Genomic DNA, 13,138 nt, shown 5'->3' on the forward strand with positions numbered 1-13,138 from the left:
CTACCTGTATAGATTTGAGCAAGTCATCACAGTGGATCTCAAACCAAAGCCCCTAGGGAAGGGGAGCAGGGAGCCCCAGGCGGCTCCACATGCCTTCATCTGTAGGCATAGTATTACACACACCTCGGTTTCTTCATATGTAAAATGAGGGGTTTGTGCTACCATGTGCTCTAAGGTGCCTTCCAGCTCTAAATCTTAGCTCTTAGCATTTTGCATTCTGCATTCAGGCCCAATGCCTGCCACTCCTTCCATATTCCCCATTTCCCTTGTCCCTCAGGACCTCCCCGTCATACTCAACCCTAGTCCCCCCCCCCCAAACCAAATGGATTTCAGGGCAGGAATGTCAAGCTGAAGCTTCAGCACTCCTGCCGCTGACAGAATACTGAGATCATTTTAGCCATCTCTCTGACTCTAGGCAGGAGGATAGATCTCTTGGAAATAGGGGCAGTGGTGGTTTTAGCTGAGATTGTCAGGGATTGAAGGGTGGAGTACTGAACCATAGAGGATGGTATTTCTGTGTATTTTTTGAGTTTGTTTCTGTATATGTGTTTGCGTGTTTTTTATCCATGTATTTTTACATATGTAACAGCTTGGAGGAGTGGGCTGGGGTGTCTCTCCCTGCCCCAGCATCCTACTGTTTCCTCTCAGTCCACTAGGGGGCAGCACAGTCCCCCTAATGATTGCCTCCAGCCTAGAGCAGCCCAAGGTCTACCCGACCTGGGACCTCCTATCATGGTGACTGCAGCTGGGGTCAAGTCTCTCCCAGCTCTGCTGACACCAGTGTTTAAACTATCTTTTGGGGAAGCCAGAAGCTGAGGTCCCTAAGGTCAACTGAGTTGCAAACGTCTCTCCTTTCCTCCCATCGCCATTCAAATGCCAAACTCCTGGATCCTCATCTACAGCTGCTACAGCCATTTTAATTTCTGCCAGTGTCTTGGTCTAAGCCAACCCAATTCTAACCGAGGCCAAATCCAAGTCAACTGCTGACTGCTAGCAGCAGCCAGCTTACTGAGCTCCCTACTGTTGGGAATCCCAATGCCCCTACCAGATGTCTATTGCTAAGAGCTGACCAGCTGAGCCAAAATGGGCCAGAGGTGGGACAGAATCCACCCATAATGAGATGGGAAGATAGAGAAGGGGAATTGAGAATGGAGAGAGATGAGGTGAGAGCCTGGGTGAGGAAGAGTGGAAAGAGACCTTCCAGGGAAAAGGGGAAAGAGGAAAGGAAATCAGAGGAGGGATGCAGGCAAGAGAGAGAAATGGAGAGGTGAAGACGGAAAGAGAGGGAGGAGAGAGTAAGAAAGAAGAGAGTGGCAAAAAGAGAAGGGAGGAGAGGATGGAGAAAGACTAGCAAGAAGAGGAAGGAAAACAAGGGGAGAAAAGGAAGAGAGGATATATTGGATTGAAAGAGGATGAAGAGAGGAGCAAGAAAGGGAAAAGAGAATGCTTGGACAGAGGGGGAAGAGGAGAGGAAGGAAAGGACAAAGGAAGATGACCGAGTCAGCGAGAAGGGAAAGAGCTTCCTTTATCATTAACAAATGGTAAACCACAAACATGGAAAAGGCACTCACATTTAGTAGCCCTGTTGTTTTCAGGGGACGCACTTTTGGGGGAGCAGTGTTTGTGTGTTTGTCTGCTGTGTCCAAACCAAATATAGAATATGAAAAATAAAGCTGTAACACTTGAGCACGAAAAAGAGAAGACAGGAAAGAGGATGGGGAAGGGACAGAGAGGGATGGAGAGGTGACGGAGAGAGCCAGGAGAGAGCCTGGGGATAGCAGGTCCCACAATGCCCTCTGTGAGCTAAGCAGCTGGGGGGGTGGGGGGGAGGGGCCCTCACTGCTCAGGGATCACTGCTCATGCCCTGGGATATGTACCCAGGGACCTGGCCATCTCTAGCCCTCCAGCTCTTCCTGTACTGGTTGCAGGCCTTTAGGTGAGAACCTTCCCCTGGTTGAAGAGAGACCAGCTCATTGCCCCTCTCCCCCTACTTATCCCAAACCCTCTAGGCCCTACAGGTTCCCTTGGAGACTTTGGCCAGAGAATTGAGTTCATTTGCATAATTTGCAAATCATCTGAAGGATGTGCATATCCTCTGGTTCTCTCCCCTCCCCACAAATGCCTCCTTTCCCTACCCCAGTCCCTCTCAGTCCCTGTCTTCCTCAGCCCCAGAAGCCTGGGCTCTGGCTGGGGGCAATGCTGCTCCTAGGGTGTGTCCTGCAGGCCTTCATCTCTCCAACAGGGAGTGGCTGGAGGTTTTCATCCAGTTGGCCAACCAGAAGATCCTGAGAATCCTGGGCCTGGCTCCATGTGCAAGACTGCTCAGCCTATGGCTCCCATGGCTGAGCTCCTACCTAAGGTCAGGCGGGGCCACAAAAGAAAGGACATGGTCAGGGCCAAGCAGGCCTCAGGATGGCTCTTTCAAGATTGATAACAGCAATCCCCAAACCCAGTTATGCATTTAGGTCTGAACCCCCGAGATTCTGGAGGGCCTTAGGGTGGGCCTGGGGAGTTATGGAGGAATCAGACATTGGTAGGTGGTAGGCCTCTCTCTCAACACATGCAGTTCTGCTTCTTATCCGGGGTGAATCTCCAGTGGTCTGTGCCCATGTCTCAATGTCCCAAAGGCTGAGGCAGATGCTGGGTATGTATGTATGGGTTGGCTGGGAGCCCCACGTGGAACCATGTCTTTGGATACACACAGGAGTCTTTGCAAATATGAACATGGACTGTGATATAGCTTCATGGGGTGAGGTGGGTTTAGAGGAACCTCTGAAGGTTAGTGCAGGATTAGTTTGGGAACAACTGCCTCTTGCTCCCTCTGCACAGAAGCACCATCACAATGAATCTCAAACCAAAGCCCCCAGGGAAGGGGAGCAGGGACCCCCAGAAGGGCCATCCTAAGACTGAGGTCCTCAAGACCACAGGACCCCTGAAGAAGAGCCCCCCTCACTGTCCAGAGAGTCTGCCCCTGCCACCTGACTCCCTGGAGAGCCTCTTTGACCCTGTGGGACGATTAGATATCCCTCGACTCCGGAGGATGGTCTACCAGAAAGGTCAGTGGGAAAGGAGGACCCTTCCCAGGAACCCTCCCTTCCTTCCCCTACATTGTTGAGGCCCAGCAATTCTTGGAGTTGGGAAATCTGTGCAACAATATTCTCTTCCTGCCAGATGCCACTGATCAATCCAGCATTTATTAAACACCTACCACATACTTGGCACTGGGCTACGGCACTTGATGTGCAATCTACATCAAATTTCTTCCAGAGCCCAAAACAGTTGCCAAAATCGGCAGTTGGGAGGCAAAGATACCCAAAGACAGAAGCTGAAGCCCTTCCTTGCGTCCCGGCTCCTGAAAGCCACTTGATTAGCCCCAGTGAAGCCTTAGAAGCCCCCTTGATTCCTTTCCCCCTTATCTCTACCATTCAACCAGTCACCAGCTATCATGTATTCTCCTCCTACAATCTGTCCAATCAGCACTGTTCCCACTGTTTCAACCTCAGTCATACCCTCATTAACATTGACCTGTACTATTTCATTAGCCTTATAGGTTCCTAGAATCTGAGAAATGGAAGGAAGCTTAGAGATCATCTAGTTCCAGCCCTCTCCCTTTACAGATGGGGAAACTGAGGCACAAAGAGGTTAAGTGACTTGCCCAAGGTCACACAGCTAGTTAGTTGAAGAGCCAGGGTCTCCTGACTCCCAATACAGGTGCACTCTTTCCACTGCACTATGATGCCTCTCTTGGAGTCGTTGGGAGCCTCCTAGAATCTCCAACAGATTCCCAGCTCCCAGAGTGAGTTTGACGTCCAGGGCATAGGACTGAGTACGAGTGACTGACTGTATGCAGAACTACCACGCCATCTTGTGGCGATGGCCGGGAACTGCACCCTCCCTTCAGCCCGGTTATAATCGACAATCCTTCAACGGGTCAAGGAGCAATTCAATGCAATTTAATAAATATTTATTAAGCGCTTATCATGTGCAATGAATTGTACCAGGTGCTGGGGGTACACGGACCAGCCCAGACCAGCCCCAACCCACAAACTGTACTGGAATGGGATCCACGGTAAGTCCGACCATGATGTGTGTGTTGGCAACACCAGGCCCAGAGGCTGGGGAGCGGAAGCTGGTGTGGAAGTTTCTGTTTGGTGTGTACCCACCCAACTCCACAGCTAAGGAGCGACAGGTATTGGACACTAAGCTGGAAGCCCACTACCATGGCATGAAGTGGGTCTGGAGAGGTCGATACCCTAGCGCTGTCCGCCTCAAGGTGCTGGCAGATGGTGAGTATTCCCTCGGACTGGAGGGCAGAGTGTAGTAAGGCACTCGGAGGCCCAACTGTCAGGAAGCCCCCGTCTTCAGCCTCTTCTCTTTTGTGAACCGGAGGAAGCATAGCGTAGTGGAAAGGGCATTGGAATAGGAGTCCTGGCTTCTGGGTTCCAATCCTGACTGTTGCTTGATAGTTGCGTGACCTGGGGCATATTACCTAACCACTCTGGGCCCTTATGTTTCTGACCTGTAAAATTAGGGGTCAGGGAAAGGTAAGTTTTAAGATTCTAAAGCTTTTATATAATTATGGAAGACATCATGTTGTGATGGATAGAGTGGTAAACTTGAAGATTGGGTTCAAATTCCACTGCAGACACTTATTAGGTCTGTTACTCTAGACAAATCTCTGAGCCAAAGTTTTCTCATCTCTAAAATGGGGATAACACTACCTCATTGGGTTGTCATAAGGATCAAATGAAATAATGTCTATAAAGCGCTTTGCAAATCTTGACTGTGGCTGAGTTGATTCAGTTGTGTCTGACTCTGTGATCCCATTTGGGGTTTTCTTGGCAGAGATGCTGTAGTGGTTTGCCATGTCCTTCTCCAGCTCATTATACAGATGAGGAAACTAGTTAAGTGACTTGCCCAGGGTCACGCAGCTAGAAAGTGTCTGAGGCTGGATTTTAACTCAGGTCTTTCTTGATTCCAGGCTTGGCACTCTATGCACTGGGCTGCCCACATCCAAAAGAGCCATAAAAACGTTAACTCTATTGCTATTAGTACCCAAGTTCTTGGACCTTACTTGGGTCCTGGGAATACGGCTTTCTTCATGCCAGGTGTCGGGAACTATGGCCCTTTTCCTAAGACATTGGGAGGCCAAGTCCGTTCGCAGAGAATGGTCATCTTCATTTTGTTGGGATGGGGGTGGGGGCAGAGCAGGTCAGGCTTCCCTTCTCCCCATCGGCTGGGTCTATGAGAGCCTTACTTCTCCCTTCCCTTCTCCCACAGAGGAATTTTCCATGGCTATTGACAAGTATGAAGTGCTACAGACACAGATAAGAGAAAATGCGTCTCCTCTGGAAAAGTTGGCTGAGGTTGGACAGAACTATTGGTCATGAAGTGGGTGGGGGGAGAATCTTTGCAAGGGGAGATCCAGTGGAAAAGGAGGAAATAATCCCTGGAAGAGCGTTCCCCTAAATACTTCCATTGGAGACTCAGAGTCATGAGTCAAATGGCAGATTCTTTGGAGAAGTATTTTAACCTGCTCCCCTCACCAAATGGGGGCTGGCTGAGTCTGGGTGTATATCCACCCCATGGGGAAAAGTCCATGCCAAACCCATCTTGTGCAAAGTTAAAAGAGGAGACACTAGTAAGGAGAGAAGGGCTAGAGCTAAGGACATGGAGAAGTTTTCTCTCCCCTGGGAGGGTCTTTTTTGGTGGGGGTGGGGGTGTCTTTGCCCTCCTTAGTTCTTCATGTACTGTGGGAAAAGGAATCTTCTTCCTTCCCCCAACCTCACCTTCTATAAAAGTAGGAAGAGTTGAGATTCTCATGCTGAAAAGCAGAGAAAAGAAGTCTTTACCTCTTTAATCATAGAAAGGGAAAGGGATGATGGACTACGTGCAGGGAACGTAGCTGGGGACTAGAATGTCCACTAACCTAAAGAACAGAGCTTTCCCCAAACCCTTTCTCCTCCCCACCTTCCAGAACAGCCTTCAGTGTCACATCTTCAATGACCAGCTCTTCACAAAGGCCCAGAAACACATAGATGCTGATGTGCCCCGAACTGACCGACACCGTTCTTACTTCCAGTGAGCAGGCCAAGGCCAAGGGGAACTGAAAGCCGGAGCAGGGAAAGGATAGGTCTCAAATTTCCTGGGCTTCAGATACTCATGACAGATTCTGTAGCTCCCACTGACTCCTCCTTGCATCTTATTCTCCTAGGTCTGCCCTAGGATGTGGAGAGGATATGAGTCACTATTGCCTCTGAGGCTCAGCACCACCGAGAAATAAGGAGGCCTATGTGCCTAGCATTCCTTAACTGAAACTGGGCCAACCTACCCAAATTCTGAATGGTTTAAGGGAATGGGGAGCTGATGCTTTTAGGGGACCAGGGGAAGTCAAAGTCGTGGGGAATTGGATATTGATTAATTGGGGGGCCTAAGTGTCACTTCCCCACCTCATAGGGAGGAAGGGCTGGTCAAGCTTCTGTCTGTCCGGGAGATACTCATCACCTATGCTGCCTTTCATCAAGGTAAAGTTTCCTGAGGGAACCTCTTTCCCCTTTCAGGTGCCAAAGTCTTCATTGCCTCACTATTCTATTTTAGCTTCAATAATTCCATCCTTTACACAGATCCTTCTCTCACTGACATGCATCATTCTCCTCTCTCGTTTTTTCCTTTCTCAGGACCTGATTTTCTCCTCTTCTCTCCCTTCTCATATCCAAAATGCCTCCTCTAAACCCTCAAACCAGGTCCTGCTGTGACTTCCTCCAACCTTCTCTGCTTTCTCCCCCAGACATCCCAAACCAGCTCCTTGATCCTGTCCACACTATCATCTATCCCCCACTTCTCCTCCCTCCTTGACCTTCCCCAACTGAAAGTGAGCTCTTCCTTCTTAAATTTCTCAATGCTTACTTACCTTACTGTACCTTATTATTTGCTACTTGTTTACATGCTAGCCTTATGTTATGTATGTTTATGTATGTTATGTTAGTTTGTTAGCTACTTGTATACACGCTCTTCTCAGTCCCCAATTAAGATGCTAAGTTCTTGGAGAAGTAGGGGCTGTCCTGTCTGTCTTTATATACCCAACCTCAGCACAGTCCCTTTATATGCTCAACCAGTTTTGCTAAATTGAATCCAACCAAAGGAAATGCTTCCCTTTCTGCTTGCCAGACTTGGGTTACTGCCAGGGCATGAATGACTTTGTGAGCCGATTCCTGGAGACCCTGGATTCAGAGACTGATGCATTTTGGTGCTTTGTGGGCTTCATGCGCTGGGCAGGGATGAACTTCACAGCTGAAGGCATCAAAAGAAAGATCCGTGAGAGATGGACCCTAGGGGGTGGGGGTGGGGGTAGGGGTTGGGGAAGGGCATCCATCTTCATGTCTGGGCAGAGACAGGTCATGAGTGACAGTCCCTGGCGTAGGTGATTCTTTCGTATTAGACACGGAATTGGCCAATTGTGGTGGTATAATGACGTAGACACTTTTACGATCTTTTCATATCTTTATTCTGTTTTATCTCTCACCCATGCATGTGTCCTTCCTTACTAACTATCCTGTCACTATCTTTAGACCATGAGCCCTCTGAGGGCAGACTCATTTAGTGCCGCAGCATCAAATGCAGATGAGTGTTGAATGAAGGCTTTGGGGTAGGGATGTTATTATCATCAACAGGCAATGACTATGATGACACCTTTGACAATGAGGGTGTTGATAAGAAGATGTTGGCTATCAAGAGAGACACCAGTTGAGGAGGCAGAGGGCAAGAGGGAGATGGCCCTGTGATTAGACAGACATCTTCCCTGCAGATGTCTCTGAAGAGCTGCTAAGATATGTCGATCCAGAACTCTCTAGCCATATTGAGAGGGTCTCCAAGGAAAAGCTGCTCTTCTGTCTCCGGTCAGCCTCAAAACCCTGGAAGGCTGGGGAGGGATGGCAGTGCTGATAGAGGAGAGGACTGGAAGATGGGATTTAGGGAGCTCAGGAAGGTGGTGGTGAGACAGGAAAGGGGGCCTGGGATTATTACAGAGAGCTGGAGATGGATGTAACTGGGACTCTGACAATCTGACCGACTGACCCCATGCTCCCACAGCTGGTTGCTGCTGTGTTTCCAGAGAGATCTGCAGCATCAAGATGCCCTTCGAGTGCTGGAGATTAGAGGGTTGGAGGGTGGCAAGGGCAACTCCCCTGACTGGCAACATTCAAAGACCAAGGATGGTGAGCAGCCCAAACTCCTCTACCTTGAATCCACTGGGCCATCTAAACTCCTTTTCAACCTTATACATCAATCCTTTGATTCTTATTGCAATGAACTCCATAACCTTTGATGTCATCAGATTCTTTGACCCTTCCATAATTCTTAACTACTTCATGATCTTTGGTTTCCTTAATGTCTCTTCTGACAATGACTGTTCACCTTTAGCAGAGGTCAATGGATGCTGTGCTCCCCGAAAAGACCTGACCTTTGATGTCCTACTCTGTGTGGCCATTCTGGTGCAAAACCGAGATCAGCTGCTATCATTCCATCATGCCTATGAGTTCTTACTCTTCTCCCAGAGGTATGCCCTGGCCCTGGCCCTGAGTCTGGCCCTGCTCTAGCCCTGTCCAGCCCAGTGGAGCCCAGAGGCAGCACAGACCTTGAAAGGCACCTCCTAAACTCTCTTGTTTGTATAACTCTATTCCAGTAGGTCATCACAGGTGCCACAAAATGTCTTCTCTCTGTTATCTACTTTGTGGATTATCCATGGTAAACACTTAATTCTAGACTGGCTTTCTCTTATCCTCTCTCCCTTAGTTCTCTCCCTACCCCCTTCCAACACAGACTCTCAGAATACCTTCTACCATCTCCCAAGCATGTGTTGAGGAAAAGGAAGTGGTACCTTTTAGTATTAGCTTGAACACAACAGAAAAATCTGCTGTGGCGGAAAAAAAACACATTGCACAAACAAGTGTGATGCATCCATTCCAAATGTTCTTTCGATCATCGCCTTTTTGAGACAGTCCAAATGGTTGCTGCCACCTTCACTCCTGGAGAAAATTGAAGACTGAGGCATTGGGATTGTGCCACTGGAATATCCATGCAGGTGGCTGGCCGCAGTACCCCCCCCCCCATTCACACCATTTTCTGGAAACAAGCTGGTTGTTCCTTGTCTCCTCAGGCTCCAGGGAAAGCTGAAACTAAACACTCTCCAGGAAGAAGAAAAGGAGTTGTCACACCCTGAGCTATCTTCCCTGGGGCCTGGGGTGATGCTTATACCTGGCCAATAAAACACCTCTTCCATGAGCTCATACCTCTGACTCTCAGGCCCTATCCTAGAGCCACCTATTCTAGAATTGGGAGTACAGGATAGCAACACTGGAATTTCAGGTTCTACCATGGGCATTAAGCCTAATCCTAAATAACCTTCCCGCTACTTAGGGGAGGTCTTCCTTGGTGAAGGCTTCTCTGATAGGGGAGGGAGATGGGGACAAGGTGATTCTTCCCTCTTCCCTTTCCCTAACCCACCTCTCTTCAGCCCATGAGTGGGGCATGCCCTGTCTCCCCTTCCTCTGGCCCAGGGGTTCCTAACTCTTTTTGTTGTGTGTTCTGGACCTCTTTGGCAGTCTGTTGAAACCTGTGGGCCCCTTCTCAGAATAATATTTTTAAATGCATAAAATAAAATACACAAGATTACAAAGGAAACCATTATATTGAAATAGTTATCCAAATATTTTTGAAAAACAAGTTCATGGACACCAGGTTAAAACTCCTTCATCTAGCCTAAGTCCTAGCCTATGGCCTGATTCCCAAATCCCCACAGATACCTAAGCTATATTGGACACAAATGAAGGTAATATAGGGAGTTGGAGTCCATTTGTTATTCTTCCTCATTACCCAGAATCTGTCCCTCACTTCTTTCCCTTGAAGCCAGGAAGGGCCCCCATAACTTTCATCTGGGGAGAAATTTCAAGTCATTCTTGTCTGTCTGGGTGACCTTCTAGATTTGTGGTCTGGGGTGGAGGAAACCCAGAGGAAGGAAGGAAGGAAGGAAGGAAGGAAGGAAGGAAGGAAGGAAGGAAGGAAGGAAGGAAGGAAGGAAGGAAGGAAGGAAGGAAGGAAGGAAGGAGGGCAGCTAGGTGGCACAATGGATAAAGCTCCAGCCCTGGAGTCAGGAGGACCTGTGTTCAAATCTGGCCTCAGACACTTGACACTCACTAGCTGTGTGACCCTGGGCAAGTCACTTAACCCCAATTGCCTCAACCAAAAAGCAAAAAAAAAAAAAAAAAGGAATAAGTCCCTAGCCTTAGGGAATTCATCTGAAGGGGAAAATAAGGAAGCAGAGGCAGAGACAGAGACAGAATTAGATTAAGAACAGATGGACAGATAGACCTATAGGCTAGTGAGTCCCAAGCCTTGGTTTCAAAACACCCCCTAGATGTCATCAATTACTTTAAGGGTTATTATGAAAATTTCTAAAAGGTGAATTATTAATTTGAGAAATAAAAAACGCTGGGTGTATTCATCTTCCAAGAGACGTCAGTCAACTACTATTTATTAGGCACCTACTATGTGCTTAAGTTGCTTCTAAAAGGGAGGGGCTGGTGGAAACCGGGATTCCCAGGGAAAGGGTGACAAAAGGAATATCCTTCCTCTTGAGAGAGGGAGGAGGGAGACTGATTTTCTTTCTCTGTCCCAGAATTCCTTAGGTTTTGTCCCTCTTCTCGGCCTTCTTGCTCCTATCTCCTCTCTGCTGTGTTCCCTGAACACTAGTCTCTACTGCTCCGGGACCTGCCCCTTTCCCAGTGTCTCCCCACTCAGTTCTGCCCCATCTTCTGGTATCCTCTTACTGTCCCCACTGCCTCTGATCTTCCTCAGTATTGCCCACCCCATTCTCTACCTCTTCTGGTATTCCCTAACACTCCAGCTCCAAGAAAAAGAATGGGGAAGGAAGGGAAGGACACTGAAAGGAGAAAGAGCATCTTTCAGGTTTTCTCTTGGTCATGGGACAGAAAGAAAGGAAACTGGTCTTAGCCCAGGCACTATCAGCCCCATTTCAACAACGAAGAGAATCCCCAGAGCCCCATCCCCTTTCTTCCCCAGCTCCATGGTGAGCTGACATGTCTGGAATACTAAAAAGGGTGATGGTGAGCTTGGGGGTGGGGAAATGGAAAGCAGTCCGTGAGAACCAAATACTCTCATGTTCTGTTCAAAAAACAAAAGGACAGGTTTGGAAGAAGGGGTCAGGGCCCCCATGAGGAAGAGGCGGAACCCAACAGCTCCTGGCCCAATCTATGGCACTCTACAACTCTCCCTTCCCCCTCCAGGGTTTGGTGCAAAGGGAGGAGCAATTTCAGAGGCTGCATCATCTGTGGCTGATACCTTAGCCCCTCTCTCTCTCTCTCTCTCTCTCTCTCTCTCTCTCTCTCTCTCTCTCTCTCTCTCTCTCTCACACACACACACACACACACACACACACACACACACACACACACACACCAGGAGACAAGGGGAACAAAAGAGAGGCAGAAAAAATGACCCCAAACAGTCCTATTTCAATGACCCCCAAATTCCTCATTAAGCTCAGTTTTCAGCATCTCTTCTACTCTCTCTAAGCAAATGAGGTTTTTCCTCTGGTTAGGAATGATGAGGCTGTTGAGACACCATCATCTCTCCTGATCCAGGGTGTGCTTGTGTGGGGAGTTCCATTTACATGCTACAAGAGCTGCACCTGTTTCTAGAGTTGAATGGGAAGGGGTGGAGGGATCTCTTAAAGGCACCCCAGGTTGTTTTGTTATTGTTGTTGTTTTAGAGATTGAAGAATCAGAAGGTAAGGGATAAACATAAGGACAAAAGATAAAAGTAAATATTTCAAAATAGGATTGGTTGTGGAATTGAGGGGGATGGGAGGAACAAATACAGGGGGAGAGATTTGGAGCTCAGAAGCAGTGAGGAAATGAGTAACAGGAACAATAGAGACAAAAAAGGTAACAAATAGACACAGCCAAAGAGAATAGAGGAAAATGGCAACTGGAAAGCAAGACGCTACATCTGCAGAGAGGGAAGAAGAGGGCTGCAGAGGAAAGGGAGAAGTGGGCCGAGGATGGTGGAGAGGGAGAAAGACAGGATCAAAAGTAGCGTTGACCCTTAGCCTCCTTCTGCCTTTGATTATTCAAAAACAGAGATGTCTTTTCCTTCTGAGCAGGTTGGGGATTTACTGAGTTTTCTCTGAAACCCTCCTTTTGTCACTCTCACTTAGCACCTGAAGAGTGGACACATTCATGCTGGGACATCCCTCATCCACCTGTCATACCCACAACTTCACCAGCTACAGCCATATACTCAACCACCTTTGACTACTACATATCTAAGTAGTCCCAGCTTTTTTTTCTTTTTTGGCTAGGCAATGGGGTTAAGTGACTTGCCCAGAGTCACACAGGTAGTAAGTGTCAAGCTTCTGAGGCTGGATTTGAACTCAGGTCCTCCTGACTCCAGGGCCGGTGCTTTATCCACTGTGCCACCTAGCCGCCTGTACCCCCAGCTCTTAAAACTTCTGAAGGCACAGAGCCTTCCTGTTATTTTATGGCTATAGCTGGGGCAATCTAGAGCCACAACAACTGTATAAGGAGACAGAGCAAAGTATAGGCTTCCCCCACTCTTTGCTTCCCAAGCTAACATTTCATTTTATCTTATTGGCCCTTATGGGATTGGGCGATTTTGGAGTAGACCTAAAGGGAAATTGGAAAGCAAGACAACTGACTTCAAAATGACTATACATGGTGAAATAGAATTCTTGGGTTCTAGTCCTAAGTTTGAGGGAGGGAAAGAGAGAGGGATCTGGAGAAAGAAGCTAGCTAGAATCCTGGGCCCTATTTATGCACTCATTTCTGACTTGCTGGGTGGCACATTGGAGGGAAACTAAGGCCAACGGTATATTCTCTTGTCCCCAGTAGGAAAATGAGCCTCGACTACATGTATCGCAGAGAAAGCATTAGATTGTTTCAACATCCATTGCCACTTCTCCACTCATACTGCCACAGTAGGTGAGGTTCTGATTAGCTCTTGCCTGGACCATCATAACCAGCTACTAGCACCTCTAGTCCTTTGTCTAGCTGAGCAACTATCTTCCACAGGTACAAATCAGCCCCCCCGCTACACTGCTGCA

General features: G+C 48.2%; 1 protein-coding gene across 2 annotated transcripts; it reads left to right on the plus strand.

The window, feature by feature from the left end:
* Positions 1–1,862: 1,862 nt before the first annotated feature.
* On the plus strand, positions 1,863–9,343 carry LOC110194106 (TBC1 domain family member 15-like). Of its 2 annotated transcripts, none has more exons than XM_020966265.2 (12): positions 1,863–1,936; positions 2,243–2,359; positions 2,830–3,056; positions 4,107–4,286; positions 5,281–5,366; positions 5,978–6,081; positions 6,457–6,524; positions 7,168–7,314; positions 7,805–7,895; positions 8,089–8,213; positions 8,419–8,554; positions 9,155–9,343. In XM_020966265.2, exons 1-12 carry the CDS (start codon positions 1,872–1,874, stop codon positions 9,261–9,263), a joined length of 1,455 nt encoding a protein of 484 aa, XP_020821924.1. In that variant the 5' UTR covers positions 1,863–1,871; the 3' UTR covers positions 9,264–9,343. The 2 variants fall into 2 exon arrangements, with proteins under 2 accessions (XP_020821924.1, XP_020821926.1); XM_020966267.2 differs by having other exon boundaries at positions 8,422–8,554; positions 9,155–9,340.
* The last annotated feature ends 3,795 nt before the right edge of the window (positions 9,344–13,138 follow it).

This window comes from Phascolarctos cinereus, unplaced genomic scaffold (genome assembly GCF_003287225.1).
Source record: "Phascolarctos cinereus isolate Bilbo 61053 unplaced genomic scaffold, phaCin_HiC Scaffold_1;HRSCAF=81, whole genome shotgun sequence".
Lineage (NCBI taxonomy): Eukaryota > Metazoa > Chordata > Mammalia > Diprotodontia > Phascolarctidae > Phascolarctos > Phascolarctos cinereus.

Coding starts and splice junctions, on each gene's coding strand:
- LOC110194106 (XM_020966265.2), top strand. CDS start 1,872: ATGTACCCAGGGACCTGGCCATCTCTAGCCCTCCAGCTCTTCCTGTAC. Junction 6,082..6,456: donor CGACACCGTTCTTACTTCCA/GTGAGCAGGCCA, acceptor CCCACCTCATAG/GGAGGAAGGGCTGGTCAAGC. Junction 8,214..8,418: donor ACATTCAAAGACCAAGGATG/GTGAGCAGCCCA, acceptor GTTCACCTTTAG/CAGAGGTCAATGGATGCTGT.